Genomic DNA, 25,277 nt, shown 5'->3' with positions numbered 1-25,277 from the left:
ACTGTTACATCTACTCTACATCAGCACACCATTACAAATGTCCTGCGTTGGATAGAATATTTAAAAGACAAACACTGGGAGAGTCTTTTTTTACTATAAATCCGTTCTGTCTCTTAACATTCAGTGTGGCTTTTTAGTGGCCACCAAAAAAAAGTATTTCATACTGCACATAGGAAAAATGTTTTAAGCTGCCTTCAGCCTTGTGAGGCTTGAGAAAAATGTGCATTCAAATTGTACTTCCTAACGCAATTATCTTACAGGGAACTTTTACATCATTGCAGTGACTGTATCCAGCCGTCGCTGTATGCCCTGGATGAAGGGTAATCTGATAATCTTGTTAGTACTTATTTACAGTGGAGTGGATGAAATATTTCACAGCTGGCTGAGTGTGGGACTGGCGCGCAAAATGCCTCAGATCCAGAGTGAGATTAAACTAATCTACTCATCTGATGTTTAAGTGCTATGATAACACCACATGGAGAGCATGTGTTTGTGTGCCGGTTGCTTTGAGTTTTCAAGTAGTGCAGGAAGGATTCCTTCAATATAAGTACTCCCTTTCTAAAGTCCTATAATGAAAATAACCTAAGTATGATTAGCTTAATATACTTAAGAGTTTAAATGTTCCTCATAATGCGGATAAATAACTACTATATTAAACATAAATGTTGTTATTAGGTTTGCATTGTTGTAGCTTTTTATTTTTGTAAAAGCATCATCTTTTAAAAGCTTTTTCATATATTTACAGAACCAGCTCTTTAGTTTTATACAGTCATTTTCTTTAAAACAGATATACTGCTACTGTTTTACCATGGTGCTATTTGTTTTTTTACTTATTGTGTTCTTTTATTATTAATAACATGTGCATACTAAGTTATTTTTAAATTTGTAAGTCTGTTCTCCTCACTTTATCTGCACTATCTGCTGTTGTAATAATGTACATGTTCCTGTTGAGGACAAATAAAGGAATTATGTTATATCTCTCACAGGCTCCGCCCTCTACTGGACTCTATGGGTACTACCTTATCATGCAAGCATTCACCTACTGAGATTTCTATAGACGTAGCCGACCCCGGGGCAGGCCTACCTGAATGCGTGCGCATCTCACTTCCGTATAAAAGGAGGCCCCGCCTCCTGACCAACATCCTTTACTCTTCAGCGAGCGGAGGTGATACTAGCACTGAGTCTGAGACGTTTTAAGGAGAAAGGAAAGCGAAAAGTAAGAGAATTATCGAAATGGAGCCACTCCTGGAGCATCGAAACTGCCCGTCGTGCCCTGGCCTGATTGCGGGAGCGGATCTGCACCGCCAGTGTTTCCAGTGCCTGCGGCAGGACCATGCCGAGCAGGGAACGGGCCAGACACCGGCCTGCGTTGCCTGTCGCTCGATCCCGCTGTTGAATCGCCGGCATGGTGCGGAGCCCTTCTGGAGGAAGCTCGGCCCGCAGGCGCACGTGGAGGTAGATGATCCGGACCTCGAGGTGGTAGAAATGGACGATCTGGAGGACGTGCCATTTGAGTTCACTCTGCCGAGGGACCGCGTGGTCGACTTCGCGGAGGGGGAAGATGACGACATCTCCTTGTCCGACATCTCCTTGTCCGACACCCCCGGTTCCGATGGCCAGGAGGGCCCAGCACTCAGGTCTGCGCGACTGGACTTCCCAGCGGTGATGACCCAGGCGGCAGAGCGTGTAGGCCTACCGCTCCCCCCACCGCTGCCACCGAGGCCTATAAGCCGCCTTAGGCAGGGGTTTTACGGCCCGGTGCTTCCGGCGCAGCCGGCCTTCATCTCGCCCCCGTTAGCAGACATCTGGCAGTGTGTGGAGGCGACATGGCGGCGTCCATTGAAGGCGAAGGCCTCCATAGCATCCATGTCGGGCATTATCAGGGTGCAGGGCCGATCAGACACGGTGTGTCCTGGCGTGCCCACCCTCGATGAGAGCCTGGCGGCCCATCTGTTGCCGCGATCATCTGGTTGGGCGGAGGGAAAAAAACCTCTGCCCCGGGTCCGTGCGCACTCCACACGAGCTGTGGCTGCATCAACAGCTTTATTCAACGGTGTGAGTGTGGAGGATATATGCACGGCGGCGTCTTGGTCAATGCCAGGCCCCTTCATAACGTTTTATCTCTTGGAGATGTCTGGCTCTTTCTCAACGTCTGTGCTTGCTGAGGCAACACAGGACTGGTGAGGAGGGGGGGGGGGGCTGTGGGTCAGTGGGCATCTGACCCTCTCCCCGGGCGTAAATGCCCTTACATTTCTCCGGACCCCTAGAGGGTCGCGGGGTGATGTAAGGTGTTCTGGGCCCTTACAGGGCTGGAGGGCTCCCCTCGCCTGCCTGGGGGCAGGAGTCCTCCATACTATAGTCTATACACACTCTGCACGGGGTCAATGTTTGAGTGTGGGGACATAGGGGGCACTTGCGCTCTCCCCGTGCTCTTTAGGGACTCAGGAGAGAGAGTGCATAGTGAACCCATACAGGGCTGCGGACTTTCTCTCTCTGCCTAAAGGCAGACGCAGGGGAGCCCTCAGCACTGTTTTTCGAGCACACTTTTTTGCGAGGCAAGCGTGTCAGGGTGTGCTCTATCGGCCGCAGCCCGGACTTCTCCACGGTTACAACCGAGGGAGAGGTGAGTGAGGCGCAGCGGCTGCTAAAGCCGGTCAGGGACAGTGAGGTGGAGCGGTGTGTTGGACGACAGTACGTGCATACATCGGGGCTCCGCCCACTGTACCCATAGAGTCCAGTAGAGGGCGGAGCCTGTGAGAGATATAACGCCGGGTTACGTATTGTAACCCTTGTTATATTAACACAGGCGGAGCCCTCTACCCTGGGGCACTGTCTGTCCTATACCGCTTGCTGAAGAGTGGTGTAGGATGATGGTCAGGAGGCGGGGCCTCCTTTTATACGGAAGTGAGATGCGTACGCATTCAGGTAGGCCTGCCTCGGGGCCGGCTACGTCTATAGAAATCTCAGTAGGTGAATGCTTGCATGATAAGGTAGTACCCATAGAGTCCAGTAGAGGGCTCCGCCTGTGTTCATATAACAAGGGTTACAATACGTAACCCGGCATTTCAGATTATCTATGTAAAATCTTGATCTGTTAACTCATCTGTCAAACAAATGTATTTGAGTCAACATTACAATATCTCTCTGCTCTGTGGTGAAGTAGAAGTATCAAGTAGTATAAGTATCATCCTACAAACTGTTTTCACTTTTTATATATGTTGCTGATCTTTTGTGTTCATCATTAGCTGATCACTTTCTGCAAAATATATCTTTATCAAGAAGACTGCCTGATTAAATAAAGATTAAATATAAAAAATAAATAATTGTTGTGTTTTGTAAAGAAAAAATCTTCCCACAAACGAGAAAAGGGGAGAAATTAACATTGGCTACTCATTAGCATGCAGCTATAAAAGAGCAACTTAAGATGCAGTCAGCATTTCAGCCAGACTCCTGATGTGAGCATTAACTTTATTGAGGATTGAAAATGTGAGATTATAAATGCAATGGGCCTTAGCAATAATAAGGCCAGCTGCTTCTCATTTCATTTTAAAAAAGGCCACAGTCGGGGGCCAATACCCTCACCTGATTTCACTAACAGCATTGAGACATACCCAAGATAACTAAATCATAAAACAAAGGACATGGCGGCATACTGCCATAATAATGAGAGATAGCTCTGAAAGACACTTGGAAGACAACACCTTGTCTATCCAACAGGGTGTTGTCATGCACATATGGTGTGAACTCCCTTTAGGAGTATCAGAGTGGGAAGAGCACAGACGATGGAAATTGCTTTGTGCCACAAAGTAATGAAGTTGTGAGAAATGACAATGACTTTGCGAGCCACCAAGGCCAATCAAGGGGAACACTAGTGGGACAGTGAGACTGTCGCAAAAAAAGCATGTCTCAATAGTTCTGTCATAATTATTGTGACAGGCTGAGATGCTTTGCACTGATTGGACATGGATGTAAGACTGCATTGGAGCCCCAGTGTCCCCACTCAATTCCACAGCCATTAGCGTCAATGGCAATATGAGTGATCTGTCACAGAGCAAATCAGACTGCCATCTGCTACCAAGAGAAACATGTGCCTGGTCACACCAAACATCTGTGTCAAAACTTCACTTATTTCTTCCTATAACTAAAAGGTTTACATTAAAGGGTGTAGCAATAAAACAAGGAAATTACTTCCTTAGGTTAGAGAAAATTCATAACATTAGCTGGCATATGCTCACAGAAGGGAACAGTAGACCTGCATACACCAGCCTTCTGCTGCACCGACAGAAGCTAATTTAATCATAAAACAAAAAGAGCAAATTGGAGTGATGATGAGACAGAAATATGACAATGCATACTTAGGTTTAAATATCTACTTTCATCATATTCAACTGTAATGTAGTAAAATACGTTTTATGGTGTGTCTGAATTTGCTTAATATAATACTGTGTCTTTGAAGAAACTCATGAAACACAATTGCTTCTTATCACTTTTGTGAGGCCAGAGTTCTAGATCATAGTTTCACATTGCAATTAACTCGGAGATGCCTTTAGTGCCTACAATAATATTTAACTTGCACATGAGATAAGTTAATAACATATTTTGCCCTGTTAAAGTTTAAACCAAGTGCAACATTGAAGTCGGAGACTTTTCAAAGGTAAAGACATTATTGGGGCTCCAACAGGCATGACTGTCAGTATTGCTGGTATCACAGACAGCATACACATACTGTACAATGGAACATCTTCTTATATGCAACAATGCACTGTATCCCAGATTGATAATGAAGGACAGGTTCAGACAAAGGCTATGACCAGGATGAACCGAAATAAATATATAAATAGATCATGGGTTTTATGTATATATTCTAACAGTTAAGTTATTATACTGTCAGGAAAAACAAACTATGGGCAAATAGGATCTGGGATTACAGGAATCATTTTTGTGAAGAACCATCTCTGCTACAAAGGCTTGCAAACATTGTTCTCACACTGCTTTCTTTCAAACATGAAGATAATCTAACCTTAACCAAGTAATTTAGCTGCCTAAACATAGCCACGGATGTTCCATATACCTGCCACCTCTAGCAAGTTTAACTTCTAAAAAATGCCGCATTTAATGTATTTCTCGGGGATACACTGCACGGTGTCATAAAAAGATGAAGAACTGCATACAATATGAGAGTGTATGAATGCATTTAGGTTGTCATTGATAATAAAACACAGTCTACTTTGCATCTCCTTTCTGTGCTAAACTTTAAAGTCTCCCTCCACTCACCATGCTGGATGTAAGATGGAGCCAAAAACTATTCCAGAGAGACCGCACTAAAAATCACTTGCTGTCAAATCAATGAATGTCTGAGACTGGCAACATAATCCACATGTGAGCAGCTGTGCCTCCATAAAACAACACTGTACTACTTGGCGGCCTGTGACCGTTGATCTACCCTGACATGTACCATGCTATGTGGCATGTCTGGAGGAGCAGTTGGGACTGTTTCTTTAATTTACCAAGACAAGTGCAAACATGTTAAAAGCCAAGACCAGGCCGCTCGATGACTAGGCATAACGTACCGTGAGCCTCTCTGCATCTCTGGTGGGTACAAGTCCTGCATATAGTACACTACTGTATATTCAAGCAGAGCACTCACCCTGTGTCCATCTGACTCTGAAGGTCTGCAGCCCAGCCTGAATGTCAGGGGTAACCAGGTCTCATGCGGCTGCCAAAAGACCTCAGAACAAATGTCACAACACCGGTGCTGACAACCTACTCTAAGTGCTTGTTAAATAAAGATGTGGTGCCATATACTTTAAGTCAAGGTGCAAAAAAGTAGTCATAAGACGTGATCCGGGTTGGCACAGTCAACTGATGTGACATATTTTCACTCCTTGTTGGATAAGACACATATTTTCTTGAACATCTTAGAATTTGATGGATATTTTCTTAAATCTTTTACCATTTTGCCGTCCTCTTGTATTTTGTTCTAAGAGTCCTCCCACTCAGTATCAGGCTGACTGCGTCTGCATCTGTTGGATTTTTCAGTATGAATTTAAAAACCATATATACTTAGAGAGATGTATGTATACAATATATTTATTTATTATCCTTTCAGATCATGCCCTTGTATTTCCGACCACATGCTGTCTCTCATTTTTCCAACATTCTACAGTTCACCACAGATCAAAATCTTTTAATTAAAAAGGACATCTTTGGTGCAGCACATTTCCCGATGACGTGCCAACGTTTTTGAGCCAGTTGCCATCTGCCGTCACAGCACTGTGGCTGAGGCCTTATCCACAGCAAGCTGTGTGAGCTGTGAGCCAGCGAGTAGGAGACAGACAAAGACAGGGAGAGAGAAAGAGAGACAGACAAGTTTGCCTGGTGCATCTCTAGAAGTGGGCCTCAGCTGAGAAACATGGGTGAACCATACTCTCGGTCAGAGGAGGTCACTTAATCAGCCCTGAGCAGTCTGCTGTCCAACATTTTTAGTCTACTTTCTGTAATACTCACCACAAATACAGAAACTTAAATATGAGACTCTACTAGAGCCCATGTAAACGACACTTTATATTCTCAGTTCTTTGATTAAATGAAGAAATTAGTACTCTTTAACGAGTGATAGGATTTGTACATACAAAAATACCGCAACCAGTTCCTTTGGCATTGCATTGCGGTCTCAAAGAGCATTGTTTACAGTATGAGCAATTCATTAAGTGGATTTGTATTTATTGTTAATTTTCTTTATTTCATTTTACTCAGCTAACGAATAATCTATTAATGTCGTTGTTTATTTTTCATCCATATGATCTGAGTCACCTAATCATTAGACTTTCTATAGTGCAAGAACATAAAAGACATTATCGACAAACAATCCAAAACCCACAACTATTCAGTTAACAAGGATTTAACGGAGTGCAGCAAATCTTTACTCTGATGGAAACCAGAGACGGTTTGGAATCCTTGCTCAGAAAATGACTTAAATGATTAATCCAATACTTCCATTTAATTGTTTTTATGGCGATGGATTAATCAAACGTATTTTTGCAGCTGCACTGTATGTCATAAGAATCCAAAGGAAAAATAACTCATGATAATGTGCTTTATCCTTTTGAGTATGGTATACCAGCTATGTTTGAACAGTTATTTTAACAAAATATGATGACTTGACAGCTGACAGCAAAAAAACACAACCCATAAATTATTGGCTGAATGTGACCACTACAGTATAACGATTGAACTGCTACCTCTTGTTATATATTATGTATATTTTTCTATTATATTATTTTAGCAAAAATACATTTGAAACACTATTTCCTTTCATTTAAAGGTGGGGTAGGTAAGTTTGAGAAACCGGCTCGAGATCGGTAGAATTTGAAAATACACAACCGGAGAAAATCTGCCACTTCCTTACAGAGCTCCTCCTCCAATACACACGAACGCGCACATGACCAATGAGGGCACGAGATAAGTTTGTGCACAGATGGAAGGCTGACAGGCAGGTAGGCCATCCAATTATTTTAGCCGGGCCGGCTAAAATGATTGGTCGTGCTTTTTACAGTATTACGGCTTCCAAAGATGACATTTTTTTTATGGATTTTTTGTCAAAGCACTTAAGATATTCATTACTATCGGGATGTTAAGAGCATTCCATGGAATATAACAAAAAGTGTATCTCGAGCCGGTTTCTCAAACTTACCTACCCCACCTTTAAGTGCAGAGTAAAATGAAAAATGTGTGAAAAGTGCTTTTAAATTAACCCTATTGTCTGCCACAATGTATTGCACAAAGGAAGCTGTTCACAGCTGCAGTACAATTAAGATAAACTGCAGGCAGTGGTGGGACATCTGCAGAATCTATAATAATACATCACCAAAAGAAACATTTTGCTTTCTATGGCTAAAGTTTGTAATTCAAGGTTACAGTTTTTGATTTTTGAAAACAGAAAAGAGAGTCTACTGATTCAGTACATTAGTATACAGTATACTACATACACTTGGCATGTATAATGGAATTGAGACACAGCTATTTGTTCATACAATACTCATGCAGTTACTAGCTTTTTGGCAGAGTTTAGTACCACAAAAGTGAATATATAAAATTATGCAATGTAAGCCATCTTTAGGCGTTTCATCACTTTAGTCCCAGTTCGTAGTAAATGTTCTCCGTGAGTGATCAGGTTAACCCACTGGCCGTTGCCATAATGAATAAGTGTGACAGTGTTTCCACCGGTCACCTCTTTGCATTCTGCTTTCACTCATCTGATCCATTTCTCGGTACATTCACCGCCGCCCACAGAGAGAATATATATTGCAATCTTAAATGCCACTACTCTAATTTAATGTATATATATGTTTTCCTGATTGTATCTGTGAATGTGTTTGAAACTTTATATATACAGTGATTTGATTTGATTATATATATTGTTTGAAAACTATAATTGTAGGGTGTTAATGATAAACTGTAATAAGAAGTGGAGGTAATCAGCGTTAAGTCTCCTTTTGTTTGAAGTACTACGAATTGAAAGCCTCGTGTTTGGCAGTTTGGCCATCGAACAAATGCGATCAAACCATTTACTAGCTTTCAAACTAGTTTTGTTAAAAAATGCAAAGTACCGACTTTGTGTGACACTGCTGTCTGAGCATTTATTATTAAGTGTTGAATGCGTTTTACTGATTTGCTTTGACAGTAAGTGCGTTAAAATGCCATATGGCTTTGAATACATTAAACAGCAAAGAAAACAAACGATGAAAACCACATTGGTTGTGGTATTTATCAAATGTTAGAATAGACTATTTCCGGCAGAGCAGTAATCTAAGGTATATGTTGTGTAAAGATTAGAAACTGCCGTGAAGCTTAATGTCAAATTATCTGACAGTTCATGGTAGGACATGAGTGTATAATGAGATCAACATGACAGTGTAAGCCATCAAGAAAACAAATCCCTCAGTACAAAATACCTTACATACTTACAACATCAGAACTAAATATGCATCATGGACCAGTCTGGCTTCCTGTGAACATGCAGCGTCAGATATAAGTGCTCCAAATGCCTGAACTCAAAACCTTTCAAAAGGTCCAAATCCCTGCAATCTTCTCTGAGCAGGTCTTAATGTGGTTGGACTGTGTTTTAAGTACCCCCAGGATAAAACTCTTAATGGTCATCATAAACTGTAATCCAAAGAGATTTGGCTCTTAATCCAGGATTGGGGTGCGGGAAACTGTTCAGTGCAAGTCGAGTTAAATCTCATTTTATGGAATGATATCTCTCCTGTTCCGACTTGACTGCATGCAGAGCCGTCTGTTAGCAGTAATTATGTATGGCTCATCATCCTCAGTGCACCATCCTGTTTAAAAGTAACATGGAAAATTGAACAGACAGATGGTTTAAACATTAATATAAAGGCACATTTTGTCATTTGAAAATCTCTGGATTTCACGGCTGATTTGGATATTTGAGTAAGAGCCTTGACGGTACCTTGTTAGAGCCACTCACCATGGGCGATGTACATTATGAATTTGTTATATAAATGGTGGGTAAAAGATCATATTTTATGCACCTTGTTATACCTTTTCTCATTGGTTAGTAAATATTAAAGAAACGTTCATGTCTATAGTTCCTTTCTAGTTTTCCCACCACTGACATGCCAACATTTTCCAATTCACACACACATTCTTTCACTGATGGTGGGGTTGTCATACTAGGGGACCAAACTGCTCATCAGGATCTAGTCTAATGCTCATTCAGGCACTCTCACACACTGATGGTTGTGGAATTGGGAGCACATTGAGGTTCAGTATCTTGCCCAAGGACATTTGACATGTGGACATTTAACTTCCTAAATTAAAATAATGAAATGGATGTTGTAGTTTTGAAGATGTACCTTTCCGTTAAAATGGTTATGGTGAAAGGGGAAAAGAAACTGAGAATATTTTTGATTGATGCAGACCCCAAAGGTGCCTTATGTATAATTAATGAGATAAAATATAATTGTTCAGAAAATTGGCAGCAGTAGAAGGTCAAAAAAGAAGGTCAGGTGATCCAAGGTCAAAAAGAATCTTTCAATCTCAATCTCCACTCTTCTAAGTGGACATGGATAAGAAGTCCTTTAAGTGCCAAAAAATACTAGAATTATCGTCTCGAGGTTTTGAATGCCTTTACCAACCAGTCAAGTTGGAGTTTACATTCATTACTTTCCAAAATGTTATCACATCATTATGTTATCCTATTCTGTGAAATTATAATTAGCATATTAATTATTGAGTTATGGCCAGTTTATCTGTCCAAGTGGACCATTGTACCAAATATGAGGAAATTCCCTTCAGGCTTTCCCTCAGGTTGTTTTTATTTCATGACTCCTGGGCCTTCTTCAATACTAGAAAAAATGTGTGATGAGATTGATCCAAAATCCATTAACAGTTATTAATCCAGCAATAATATTTATAAAATATTTTACATTTTAATACAGATGTCAATGTGATGCCTCAATTCTACTGTTTTGTCCAACCAACAGTCCACACTCATTTTCTATGAAAGGATTTAAATCAGAGAAAAGCCTCACATTTGACAACTTGGGGCTGGAGAAGTAGTTGTCTATAGGGAGAACATACATTTTGCATATTTAGTCCTTTTACCATTGATAAAAATTACCTGTAAATACTTTTGTTTTCAAATGGCTGGACTTTAACTTGAAGTGGAGTAATAGTATATTTTAACACAAATCTAACTACTATTTGCTCTTGATGATTGATGATGATATGATTTCTAAAAAAAACTGCAAAAAAGTGATTTCCAGAGTAATTGCAGCTATAACACTGCACAAATGTAGCGTTCCAGCAAAAAGTACATACATCTCAGTTGTTATTGGATGTAAAATTGAACAGAAAGTGCTTTATATAGAGCTGTGTGTTTACACCTAAGAAGTGAGAAATTGGTTTGTACTCTAAGGCTGTTTTGAGGGAGATGCAAGTGGCTTTCTGTCGCTGAAAGCAGCAAGAATGCAGGGTGATTCTTAGGTCAAGGTGATTTGTCATGTCAAGCAACTCTTCACCTTCAGTTCTATGGTGGTTCACTATCCTGACAGCCTTCAACAACACCACAGCGTTTCCTGGCTCCACTTCATAATTGATGAGGAAGCAAGGAATATTCGATTTGATCCAGAGTGAGGTTGCATTTGAAAGCCGAGGACAGATGTATAGAGGTGCTAATTTTAAATCTTTATCGGAAATGGCTGAAATGCCACTGAGGGACAGTGGACGGCAAGCTCAGTGGCAAGACAATAACAAACCAATTGAATATGATTGACTCTTCAGTGATGATATACCGCAGCAGTGTTCGGCGGGAAGTATATGGCATCATGACGTAAATTCCAACAATGATCCAGAATTGTGTGAGGACAGTGGGTGGCAGGAGGCTGATAGTATATCAAGCTGATGGTTCAATTTCAGACACAATCAAAGTTGGAAATGGCTAAATGTCCGGTCTAGGGACGAGAGAAAAACTAAATTATGTATTTGAATGTAGCCTGTCCTTGTGCGTTAAATTGCGCTAACATAATTCCATTTCAATTCATGTGTTGTTGACACATACAATTATTTCTACAGTTTCAACACTAAATTCAACACTTTACTTCTGGTGTAGTAAGGCCATTATTTTTAAAAGATCATTTTGGAAAGGGTCTCAAAAGTACAAGTTACAGAAATTGTTGACGGAAAAAGTGTTAATATTCTCTGTATTGTTGATTGAACTGCTGATCAAATAATTAGCAAATATTTTGATGAATCAATAGTTAAAGTATATAATCATGTAAATAAAATAACATTGGGTTTTAGACTATTGCTCAGATCAAACAAGACATTTTGTAAAACATTACCATAGAGTCTGAGAAACTGAGATAAGGAATCTCACATTTCATAGGATATCAATTGGTCTACTGCAATATAATCACCAAGTGAATGAATAAGGACAAATCATTGTTGATATACAGTAGATTAATTACAACTATATTTTTTCTCATGCAACAAATATTTGTGTTCATATATCAAAGTTATGATATCATAACTTAAAAATCCATCCCTTATTTTTGCTCAGTGTCCCAGGAAACCCAATCTGTATAAAACATTCATGTTGTATATATTTTTGATGATGAAATTTGGCCATAAATAAGTCTGCCTACCAGTTTTATCATGTTTGCCAGTTCTTGCATCTATTTCATAAAGCTGAGCAATGCATTGCACAACCAAAAGTAAACAGCTTTGGTTATATAATTTTTACAGTTTAGACGTCGATGAAAAACTGTTGCGTAACTTACTGTGTTTAACATGGAATTAGAAAACATATCCGCTAAGCCTTGGAAAACACATTTCTAATCTGCAGTGTTTGATAATGCTCTAAAAACATATATTTTCAGAATCAAATCAACCAATTTCTCAAAACAAACTATGAGCAACAGGAAAGAAAAAACATTTTATATTGCCTTATTTATTTGTCACCATTAAAAATGTCACTAGATTTCCTAAAAAGCAATGTCCAAAAAGTAACACAATGAGAATAGCAAATAGAAAAACAGCAAACAAAACCGCATTACCAATCTCGGGGGATATATGCTTTAATCTTCACTCTTTTGCAAAGCTTTACTCTCTGCGGTTGCTTCTTCTGAAATGAGCCTACTAGACACTGTGTACTGTGAAAAACAATCTGGTTCTGTAACTCATAACCAGAGATCAAGTGCATCTTCAAAAAAATCCTCATATGGAACCAACATATTGTTTATATAATTCTGGGCTTTTATTAAATCATTCAGATGCAACTAATCCAATCCAGGAAAAGTCCAGTGAAGAGATTTCAAACAATGAAAGTATGAATAATGCAGATGAATAAAAAGTTGAAGGTGGATATACCATTGGTACTGTGCCCATACTTTGATACAGTACAGAAGAAAAGAGCATTATATGAATGTTTAAATCCAAAAACCATATTTCTCAATTAGAAAAAACACCAAGGAAGGAATAGAATGATTTAAATCTTTAAAAACAATCACGTTATAGAAGAGACAGATCTTCTTAAAAGCTATTTGCAGAACTGTATACAACATCTGAAAATACAACACTGCCCAACAGCACCGGATCACAAAGCCACACAACAAACAGCTAGGAAAATAAAATGTAACTCACCTTGGCGACCCTGTTGGCAACCTCCCGGCCCACCATTAGCCCCTGGACAAATGTCCGTGCAGCGATGAAGGCCCTGGTGACCTGGGCCTTCAGCCTCCTGGGCACATCTCCAAAGGGCTTCAGCTGATCTGTGTATTTACTGACGCACTCCAGGTAGTCGTCTGTGAAGTGGTACTGGGAGTTGAGTAACTGGAACATGCGCTCCAGCAGCCTGGACCAGAAGTCATTGAGCATCTCCTCCAGGTTGACGTTGCCCCCCGTGTAGTAGCGCTTGAGCTCAGTGAACAGATCCTGGAACACCTCAGAGTTCTGCATGTACAACTTCCCGTACGTCCGTGTGAACATACTGTTGAGAGACTTCTCAGAATTGTCCAGCAGCTCCAAGAAAAACTCTATGGATGGATGATTTGGGGATATAAGGGAGGGGTAGAGAAGACAAACAGCTGGGTCAATGTGCTGATATTTACAGTATGTCCTGCAATATAAACCAGATAATAGGCTTTCAAAGCACAAAAGCCTGGTTTAATGTAATGAAGTGTCTGTTGTTGTACTTTTATGTCTCATTTTATGGCTCTCTTTGCATATATAGAAGCAATCTATAGCAGCCAACAATAAGTACTTGATTATGTGAAAAAAGTTGGTCCAAAGCATTAATAATTTAATAGGAGAAGTAATGGGCCACAAGAATCATGAATGATTAATGTAAAGGTTCTGCTTGCATACTGTAACAATATATTCATAATTTCTAGGCATAGACACCATACCTTATCATTCTGAGCACCCACCGTTATTGCCAGATGCATCAGTTCCTCCCGGAAACAATTTATCTGTCCACCAAGGTAGTTGGCCTATGAGCCTATTTTTGAATGTTGTGTTTGAAAAATACTTCAATGGCTTTGTATTGTCAGAAGAGTATGTGAAACGTAACATACCATAATTCACCGTGTGACAAGCAGACCTATTATACTTAATTATTGATTCAGCCCACACCTTGTGTAACGTCATTAAAAAAGAAAACTTTATAACAAATGTCTTCGAACTTTCCTTAAAGATGAACTGATATTTCAGTTCTGTTGACTGCCAACCTCTGTGGTAGGCTACTGAATGTCGAACATCAGACTGTAGAGCTTACCAACATTTTGAACATGACATTTCTCCCCCTTTTTAGAAAAAAAGGCCACTAAAGCCCTTTTCTACAATTCTGCTTGCTTGGCCTACCTCGGTTTGGAATCTTCATTTAACAGGCAACGTGCTTGAGGTGGGGGTTTAACAGATGATGGTCCTGTCTCAAGTCAATGATGGTTAAAAGCAGCGGGCTGATAGATTGTTGTGACTGATGGTCAAGGATTGGCTTTACAGAGGTAAAAAAAACACTTTTAATGTCCAATAAATTATCCACAATTAAGGTTCCCTGTTAATTTGTTATCTTAAAAGCTTATTTTATGAAGCTGCAAAATCAGGAAATGTTGCGTTTTCATCAGCAGTAACTTAACACGACTGCAGTTTCACTGAATCGAACACACAGGATCCCATGTGTCTCAGTGCACAGGGGTAAAGGTTGGGAAGATCATATCATTTTCAGGCACAAATACTAAATATTTCTCCTCCCTTCATTTTACGTTTCCTGCTTGCTAACAAACCATACGGGGACTCTTCTCCTTGTTGGGTATTCTGTCTGTCTTTGCATTGTTAATGATAGCTGTCACACACTGCATGGTTTATATCTACATCTACAAATACATAATCCCGCTGTGATAATATTACTAAACCATGATGAACATGAATCAGTTCACATGTAGCCTATTTCGTTCACAGTGACGGCGCCTTAAACTGTATATATTGAAGGAATACAAGAATCAGTTTTAGACAGATTCAAATCATAAAAAATGCAGCAGAATCTTTGATTGCAAGAATGTCAAGATTAACATTTCAGGACTATTTCTTTTCATATTTAATAATTGATTCAGGATGAGTTGAGGTCATTTTAAATACTCAATAAAAGTACATTTGAGGTCCAGTGAAGTAAGAAAGGAACACAAATAGAGTAGTAGTTACATTTATTATTCATTTTCTTTGATTTTAACATCCCTGATGTGGTTGATAGATATATGCAATCATGAAACAATTCCAAATTGTCAACTATACCACACATTTAACAAAACCATATAATGCTGGTACATTTTGAATATGTAAAAATAAGTATGGATAACTTATACAACAACTCATGACCTCATTCAGTTTACTCGGACTTCACCGTGAGATTCCTTTAATGATATTCATTAATTTTGACATAATGTCTTCTTTTTTAACGGGATAAGGCAATGTTGAAATGAACTTCCGACTACATGTCAAGTGGAATAACAAAACACTGGTACTGCAGCTGGGTTCAAGACTCAAACTGTGAACTCTGCATGATAATCCACTGTTCTGCAGCGTGTGCGAAACCACCAGCTCAAGTGCCAGAGAAACTAACTGAAATGTACATAAGCATATCCTCTGGCTCTACATGCTAATGTACAACCAGAGGTTTCGTTTTCCCACCACTTCAAACACTGCAGGGAATTACAGTTCATGCTATAACGCTGCCTTTGACCCTTTTTTCAATTTGATTAGCCAATCCCTTTTTCTATATATATTAAAATAGCACAGAATGTTTACACCTTAAAAATGAATAAGACCAGCCCCTAGTCACCCAGTCTAGTTTCTTTGCAACTGAATGACCTGCCATTACACCCACATTTGGTTAAATATTAAAAGCCTGCAGGGACTTTTTCATTTCCCGAATCAAGGACACGTAAGCCCGTGTGTATTAAGCATTCAATTTAGTATCTGTGTTAGCACTCAAGTAGCTCTCAGGATAATTCACATTACAAAACCAAAGAAATACAATATTATTCATACTACTGTTGTAGAGTGTAAGTTAGATTAGTCAAATCATACATACATTCCTGAACACTAGAATTCAATCTGAGATGTTGTGACAAATTAAAGTGAAACCTCAATATGTATTGAATGGTTGAATAAAAACATATTTGGACAGTATTTCCTGTATGCATAGTTGATGTAAGATGATAAATTAATGTAAGGAATTAACCAGTTATATAAGACTGGTTGGAGATAAATTGTGCTGGGAATTAAATTCTGAGCTCACACATTTGTAAACACACTATTTGACTCACCAAAAAATTAAATGAGAGGTCATTATGAAAAGATCAGACACAATTCTTCAAAAGTCTGAAGCTAATGTGGTCATAGAATATAATTAGATCATTTAACATAATAAAGTTATGGCTTTGATAATATTTTACAAGCAGGCAGGTACAAGCCAGTAGTGACTGACAACATTATTTCTAGGTTTATTTCTGGCTGAGTCAGCTGTGGCTTTGTAATTGAATTGTGGTTATTGATTTTCCAATCCAAATCATTTTGAATGAAATCATTGGTCAATTGCTGAAACAACAGAATAAATCTTTTTTTTTTGGGATCTTTGCTGTAGGATTCTTGAAACTAGTAACACTTTCCATTTGTGAATGTCTTTCACCCCACTTTTGAGCATGCAATAACAATGGCATTGTTGAAAGTGTGAAGAGCAACACTTTTAGTATTTGTTGCATCATTGAAGGTGTGCGTGTGTGTGTGTGTGTGTGTGTGTGTGTGTGTGTGTGTGTGTGTGTGTGTGTGTGTGTGTGTGTGTGCGTGTGTGTGTGTGTGTGTGTGTTTACAAACAAGTCTACTGCTTAACTAGCATTCCCCAAAGTGTAAGGTTATATAATATGAATTCAAGACTTCTTGAACTGAAAAAGCGAGTACACTGAAATGATCACCATTCTTCTCTTGCACAACTGTTGGGTCTCTATCTGAGTTCAATGTCTTCCAACTAGAAAACATAATGTTCTCAGAACTTCAGATTACAGCTTGCCAACTCATGAAGAGGGAATTGCTCTCTGCTGGCCAAAATATATATTTTCCAAAGTATTATCAGTGAGAGTTATTGACCTTGGATAACATTCAGCTATTCAGCCTTTAGGGTCTTAATACTTGGCAACATGTCGATAAATGGGTGTATGCTAACTGACACAATACATGTATCATCCACGTCCCTTAAGTAATGAAAATCCTACAAATCAGAATAAATAGGATAAGGCAATATGGATGTTGCAAGAAAATGGCAGAAAAAGAGAGGGCTCCAATGTCTGTGCTATCTCTGTTAGAGATTTAGCTAAATATGTCCTTGTTGGCTTATTGAACTACATTTTAAATATATACAAAATACATATTGCACAATTGTGGAATAGTTTGCTAACTTGGCTCATCTTAAACATTAAGAATAATGAAATGGCCAAATGTATGTTGGAATGAAGTGTTAGGCAATGCACGAAACCCAGCTTACATTTTAAAAGTCTGCAAGTTCATTGTGTAAAAAAACAAAGAAGACTACACCTTCTTTCAGTCTCTAAATAAACATAAAGCTGTATTTTACAATAACTCAGTCTGACCTTGAATGTGTTGACCATTGTTCAAAAACAGTTTGTAGCATTCAGGTTTCCCTTTTTTCTAAAACTTTTGGTTGTATTGATTTATTGTAGTGAGTTACTTAGTTATTTTGAGTCCATTACTGTTGGCTTCTGCGTAGTTTTAACACAAAGCTGTTGTATACATATATCTTACAATCATTGTTTTTATCATCCATCATCAAGCCACCTTTACATTTGTTACAAGGGAAGCAGATTAAATACAAAGCTTAATATTCAACATAAAATGTGTGATTTGGTGAACAACCACATTATTGCCACTCGTGATTGAGGTCGGACTTTGTTATTTTCAAACTGCATATATTATATAAAACGTGTTAGTACCCTTGAAGTCATTTCGAGCATGAAGAATCAATTTTCTCTGAGAGCAGTTACAAAGTGCTCCTTTGATATCTGGCCTAATTACTGTAAATAATTATGATGATTAATAAAGGTGACCTTTCTGTATCTCTGATAATAACACTTTATCCAAAGAAGAAAGAAAAGACCTACTCTCCCATTCATTTCAATTCACATTGCTTGAAAACTAATTTTATTGGCTCAAACAATGGCATCTCTAATTTTTTGTGCGGTTAATTAAGACCAATTTTCAATTAATGGTCCAGCAGTCATGAATGTCCAGAGGGTAATCATTGTACAAAGCTTAGCTGGATATTATAACATCTTATATTTTATAGCCTGGTAATGATTGCAATTTTAATGAAGTCAGAGAGGCGTTGCATGGTCTGTCTTATTGCCAGAAGATGTAAAACATCATATAAAAAAATGAATATAAATCAGATTATTAAACATCTTTCCTTGCATAATCTAGATTCTGATTCACAAATACCTGAAATATTGATATGTGAAGAAGACACAATCACTTTATTTCTACTAAAATTGCACAGGCTAATATGTGCCACTACAATCAAAAAGGGCTTTTATTAGTCAAACTTGAATTGCTATATTCTTTAAATCTCTATATTCTACAGCTTGTTGACAGCCACATGGATAATTCTCAAATATGTCAAAGTGGGAAAACATTTTGAAACACTTGAACTGCAAGTTTACAAGTGGAGCATCCTGCTTCTCACCACTGGAGTACTTATGAACTGTGGGAAAAGTAGGATTTCAGATTGCAGTAACTGCTGCTGATTCTTACAGCCAAGGGGGAAATGAGACAGCTCACAACTGAGCACACTGGAGGCTTCAGTCTTGTTCAATTAAAACATTTAAACATTTATATCATAGAAATACACCACTCTTCTCTCTCTTTATTTAAATCAGGGTGTCAGCAACATTGATGGGCCGTTATCGGTGACCTTCAAGGTTGACCAGTAAATTGTGCTGGACTAGCACGTCACCACAGTCCTGAGTCCTGACCCTGTGATGCAGATCCTCTTACAGACACGGTTAGCGTCTCACATTACAGGTTGAACACAAAGAAATCACATTTCATTCACTGCTTTGTTCAGTGTATTATTCTACATGAATGGAGTAACGTTAGTTTACTATTGGTTACTATTTTCTTCCCCCGATTTAGCTTGATGTTTAAGTGGAGAGGGCAATAGTGTCAGTGTCATTAACATATCACGCAAATACCTTAGTATTTGATTGTAAAGAATCATCAGATGTTACCCCTGATGTTTGAGATGCTGAAAACCTTACACACTGAAAACAAACGGTTTTGTGTGTAACAGGGATATTACAATACAAATATGATTATATTTCCATCTTGCACCAATCTTTTTTTTTTCTTTCTGCTTCTTTTTATTTCTGATGTAGTCTGGCATTCATTTTAGTGGTTCTCTGCACACAAAGATTAACAAATAGAAAGTAGAGATGATATATAACAGCAACACTATCTTCTATATATTTGTATATAATTAACAAAGAAAGTGATTTTTACTCATAAAAGTTAGTTTTATATTACAGAAAAACTTTAAAAATAAATGACATGATTTTATTTCACAGTGCTGCCACACTTTATATAAAGGATGGATGTTTTATTATGTGATTCCTTTTTGAAAGACCCCCAGAAAATGTTAGCAGTGTGCACCGGGTACTAAAAGAGTCTCAGGTCATTTCCATCTCATTGTCATTCACAATTTAATGCAAGCACTAATAATAATACTTGAAATCACTGCAGGTTTGTTTTGTTCAGTTCTCGCAAATATTCATTACCTGCACAAGATACAACAAAATGAGTGTGTGTGTGTGTGTGTGTGTGTGTGTGTGTGTGTGTGTGTGTGTGTGTGTGTGTGTATGTGTGTGTTTGTGTGTCTTCAGCCAATTATGATAATTTTGTCTTCTGCCCTGTCTGTTACGCTGAACAGTGTTGACAAGCAGTCCTTAAATATGTTTTGGCTCTGTCTTTCATCTATTTATGGATATTTTTCGAAAACCAAAATGAAATGTTGTTACAATAGTGTGCATGGTCAGCAACAGTTATTATCAAATGCGTTAAAGTTATTATATCCTTTTTTACAAACGGTGCAACATATTTATCATAAATATGTTGCCAATGTTTTGAAAATTCGGCCCCCACTCCCTCGTGAGATTTGGATTACATAATGAAGATGCATGAAAGGAAATTGTAACTAGAACACAATTGTGGGCTTCCTCATTACTGGCTGCCGTAAGTTTCTTTCTCCCCTTGGACACAAAATGAAGCTGCAGTCAAAGCAAAAATATTTTCATAAATGTTTTTGTTTTTCAGTTTAGCGACCAATTTTGTGGGAAAAGACAGAACAAAAATAATCACTTAACTCTGTCTTATTAATAAATTCAAAAGAAACATTGGTAAAGGGAGAAATAACAAAAATAACAGTTATAAAACACAACAGTATTATAATAAACCACTTCAGTACATATTATACCTTACTGAATATTGGGGTTTTCTGAGAATCACGTGTGATTTTCTTAGACACACTTACTGTTACCCTAACTAAATGCATATAGTGTCTGTATTTCAAAAAGCAATATTAGAAAGTACACCAGAAAATACAGTGTAGATACACAGAGAGTCACATTTTCTGATAAAATGCTACATGGTTTATACACATGCGAACATCCTGACTAAATAATCTGACCTGATTCATTAAGCCTTTAGAAACATCTGTTTTCAACCACATCCATGTTGATGTTGATGAATCCCAATCGTTCATTAATGGAAAGCTTGGTAACAAAACCTAATTATCATGAATTACCATATCCTAATGACACTGGAGGAAACACATCCCATTAGACAGTGGAGAACATCCACATTTATAATCAAGAGGACCATCAAGGCATCGATGAAAGAAACAAAAAAGAGCTTCAGGTGTCTAAGATCTATGAAGCATCAGCGGAGGCTTTACTGCCTCACAAAAGAACAACATATGACAGGAGAACACAGTGGGGGTAAAATTGCATTATATCCTTTCAGAAAACTAAGGAAAAATTATCTCGACGTCCAAAAAAGTGTAAAACTGCAATGCAGAGGAATGTGAAAGACCCCAGGAGAAGAGACCATTGTGATCTCCCAAACAGATACTGGGTCCGTCTCAGCTCTGACATTTTTTACCAGATGATGCACTCAAGGGAACAAACCAGATCAGACTGGGGGGGAAGAAAGTGACGCACTGCAGGATCTCTCACCTTCCTCTGAATCCAGGACTTTGAGACTCTAGGTTAGGATTGACAATTCCAGAATAAATACGACCAAAAAATCAACAACAATAAATGACCACTTTCTTTCTTTTAAGCTTTTTGCAGCAGGTAGGTGAGTACATCAAGCTTGAATTCATTATGTTGGCCTGGAACTGAAAACAAATAAACAAAAGGGAACCCATTTCAGATCAGAAAAGGATTTCCAGTTTTGCCAGAATTTTAAGTGGCATGTCAGAATTGTTAAATATTACAACATATAACATATTTTTTAATAAGAAAAATATTAAGACACTCACAAAAAATGGTGGTCATATGTCCATTAGGTGACAAATAGACATGTGACCACAATCTCTCCAACACTGATCATGTTCTGGTTTGTTCCTTTGAGACTATTTTTTATTTTTGGAGTTACAGAGAACACCCTGACATGTTATTTTCAGTTCCCTGGATATGAGCTTGAGGTGGTAGCATGCATTTAAATGTATGAATGTATTTGTTGCCTCTCCTCAATAAATCTGGTTGTATTCGGCTATTGTGGTGAACTTTACAATTCAATGAGTGTAGATGCTTGATGGAAAAAAGCAATTCATCAACACACTCAGATGGGTAAGAACAGACTTGACTGTCAGTACACGTTTCCTGAACCCCACAAATGGTTTTCTTATTTTTCTGTGTTTGCTGTGTGCAAGAACCAATATAAGAGGATAACAAAATATCATTTATGCCTTATATTTACTGGACAAACACATATGCTGCTTTTTTTGTATTAACTTCATAAACAAGTCATAACAAATAAACTGAACTTTAGGGCCACTGGATTCTTCGGTGGTAAGAGCTGGCAGCCCATAGTGGTATCGGTGGACTTTTCAGGCAATGTCATCCCCTCTTTCTCCCACTCTCAACATTATATTTTCAATAAAGGCACTCTCTGGCTAAACAAATATCTACAAAAGAAAAAAGGATCTGAACTTTGACAGCTGAAGGTTTTCTAAGTACTGTATGCTTTCCGAGTGCTTACATTTTAGTTCCTTGTGTTGCTCAGCAAGTTTTACATTAATTGCTTGTGTGGAAAATGCATAACAAAGAGATATTGATTAAATGGTAGGTCAGTTCATGCATGATTGTTCATCAATCAAAATCAAATTCACTTTAAACTCTAAGTGGGAGCAAACAGATGAGTGAATACATGAATACCAAAGGCCTTGATAAACAGGCAAAATCACTCTTCTTTGATGACAATGCATTTTCAACTGATGACATTGTGTTCAATGATACTGTACGGAGCGGGCAACCAGGTGGTAAAATCCATTCTCCCCCGCATACATGATGCATATCACACTGGAGCTGACAGCATCCATACAAAGGGGTCGTAATTAAAGACCTCTATTGTAGGATGGAGGAACGGAGGCAAGTCTCACACAGCCCATCAATCACACAGTGGCAGCTCATTTAAAACATCTTTAAAATTAAACTTGCACCATGCCAATGCCTTTGACAAAGAGCAATTGTTTTCTGACAGCTAAGTGAATCTCTGCTGAAATCTCTGGGAGAAAGGTTGAGTGTGTGGAAGACTTTCATGCAGAGAGCTGACAATTCTCTATTCTCAAAGAAATAACTCTGGCTGTACTTGATGCTCTGCGATAACATCAGAGGGGGGTCACTTATTTGCCTTGGATAATGGGCTTTTAGACAGAATGGCTCACAGCCAGCCACCCAAAACAGAGACATTTCAAAATGCAGCATCTGTTGTATTGGAAGATACGGATAGTGTCCAAACTTACCATCTGGCTCTGTAAATAAAGGATGAGTGGATATCGATGCCAGTTTGCTTTGCAGATTTGTAAGTTATTTGAAAGATGATTTGCTTCGAATAAAGCGTAATGACGGAATTTAATCACATACCCAACTAAGGTGAAAAAGCTAAGAAAGTACAATTGAAATAGAAGTACAAGTTTAGGTTTATGTACTCACAAGCACAGTTAACGGGAAGATTCACACTCTTGTTTATTGTGAAGCCAGGCATGTGCTGTTGTTTCTCACATGAAGAACTGCTGTCATTAAAGTCTGTTGTCTGTACCCTAAATTAAATGAACACTGCTAAACCCCCCATAGAGGAAGAACAATGGTATGTTTCAGTGACAGGACAAATCACCGAAATACTTTAATAAGAGAGTTTTTACTTTGAATTTGTTGTGGCTAGAGATGTAGAGAAGCTACATGATAGAAATAACAAATGCTGTATGTTAAACAGGCTCCTGAAGCCAAGCAATGATTTGTAATTCCAGTGACACTGTCAACACCAGTACAGGATTTATCTTCAATTACATTATGTTCCTGTTTCTGGTTAAGTGTATAGTACATACGGTGGTTAACTACATTAGAGATCTAGCTACATATACATCACTGTGGTTTAACATTAGTCTTGATTTTCTTTAACACTCTCTTGGAGTTAATGACCGATTACAGGGATAAATGACATGATAAGTCAGAAGACGAATCACCCTGCTTTGTCATCAATGCTGTAAATGTGGATGGAGAATCGAGAAACTGGTTGTAGGTAAAAGGTGGTGCTTTAACAGTTTGTATTTGAACAATTATGATTTTCAGATTACTCTGCAAGCAGAATACTTTCTTTCACAACAACATAACATATAATGTGTGTTGACATGTGTGTAACCAGATTTATATGGAAACGTAGTAGTAATGTACTTAACCCTTAACTACAATTCGCCAAACAATATATATTTTCTTTCCAAACTAGAATGAATTGGTTACTTTTTATTTTAAGATTTTAAAATCTAAATTGAGAATATGAAATACAATGCATTGCTATAGAGTAAACTGAACCCAACAACATGTATGCAGGCTATAACCTAAACACAATCAGCTAACATCTAACTGCTCTAATAATAGTGTGATAATAATCTAAATACTTCCTTCCCCATTGGTCAAAATTCACTTTCAATAGTAAATTAACAGAAGAAAACCTGTGTCTTAGGCTGGAGCCACACGAGGACGATAACGCAAACGGACCGAAATTGTTATCAAAAAATTATTCCGTCCACACGCAACAGGCACCAGAAATGTGTCCGTTCACATGAGACCGTTCGAAAGCACTGGAGACGCTGTAGTACATATGCCGGGCCTGAAAGTGGTGCTGTACTTCGGCACGAGACCGCTCGAAAGCGCTGGAGACGCTGTAGTACATATGCCGGGCCTGTAAGTGGCGCTGTACTTCAGCACGAGACCGCTCGAAAGCGCTGGAGACGTTGTAGTACATATGCCGGGCCTGTAAGTGGCGCTGTACTTCGGCCACAGAATACACCAAAAGCAGCGAAGAAGACTTCCCGCGCATGCATGGTTGCCATGGTTGCCCTTCTGTTTATTCTCCGCGCTGGATTTAGCAGCAGAGGTGGGGTTTCACCGGTCAACATGTCCGTTAAAGTTAAAATCTTCCGGACAAAATTAGAAAAGAGCCGGTCAAAGGTCTTCTTTGTTATTTATTGAGCTTTAAAACAAATGAATAACGACTCTATATAATAATATAAGAATAATACACGGAGGACGGAGCCTCTCTTTTCCTCCCCATCTCCTGACAGCCCGTCAGTATCCGTGGTTTCATGCAGCTGGCTGATCCAGTAATGAGTGACCCGACAGTAAAAATAAACATATTTATAACTAGTTTAGGTAGTTTGAGAGGTAATTAAAATAGCTAAGGGTGATGATCTAACTTGAAGTGTGTGTTTTGTTCCGCTCATCGCTGCATCACAGCGGGTGGAGCTGCAGGTTATCATGCAGAGCTGCGTGTCTCCTCTCTTGTCCGATTAGACTTCACTCCCATTGATGTCCATATCGATCAAATCTAGCTGGAAGCTCCTGCTGGGTGCACTGTCCTGCGAGATACCGGGACCTGGCTCGAAACACTGGGGCTATTGCGTCATCGTTATC

The 25,277-nt window shown here is 38.7% G+C and overlaps 1 protein-coding gene across 2 annotated transcripts in view; it reads right to left on the bottom strand.

Annotated features, from left to right (window-relative positions):
- The window catches only part of LOC117471715 (glypican-6-like), a 132,137-nt gene that overhangs the window by 53,775 nt on the left and 53,085 nt on the right, over nucleotides 1-25,277 (bottom strand). For both annotated transcript variants that reach the window (XM_034116909.1, XM_034116910.1), the window contains exon 3: nucleotides 13,168-13,559. In XM_034116909.1, the coding sequence (XP_033972800.1) occupies nucleotides 13,168-13,559 (392 nt within the window). The remainder of the gene's footprint in view (nucleotides 1-13,167; nucleotides 13,560-25,277) is intronic.

This window comes from Trematomus bernacchii, unplaced genomic scaffold (genome assembly GCF_902827165.1).
Source record: "Trematomus bernacchii unplaced genomic scaffold, fTreBer1.1, whole genome shotgun sequence".
Lineage (NCBI taxonomy): Eukaryota > Metazoa > Chordata > Actinopteri > Perciformes > Nototheniidae > Trematomus > Trematomus bernacchii.
This window is presented reverse-complemented; position numbering and strand designations above follow the sequence as displayed.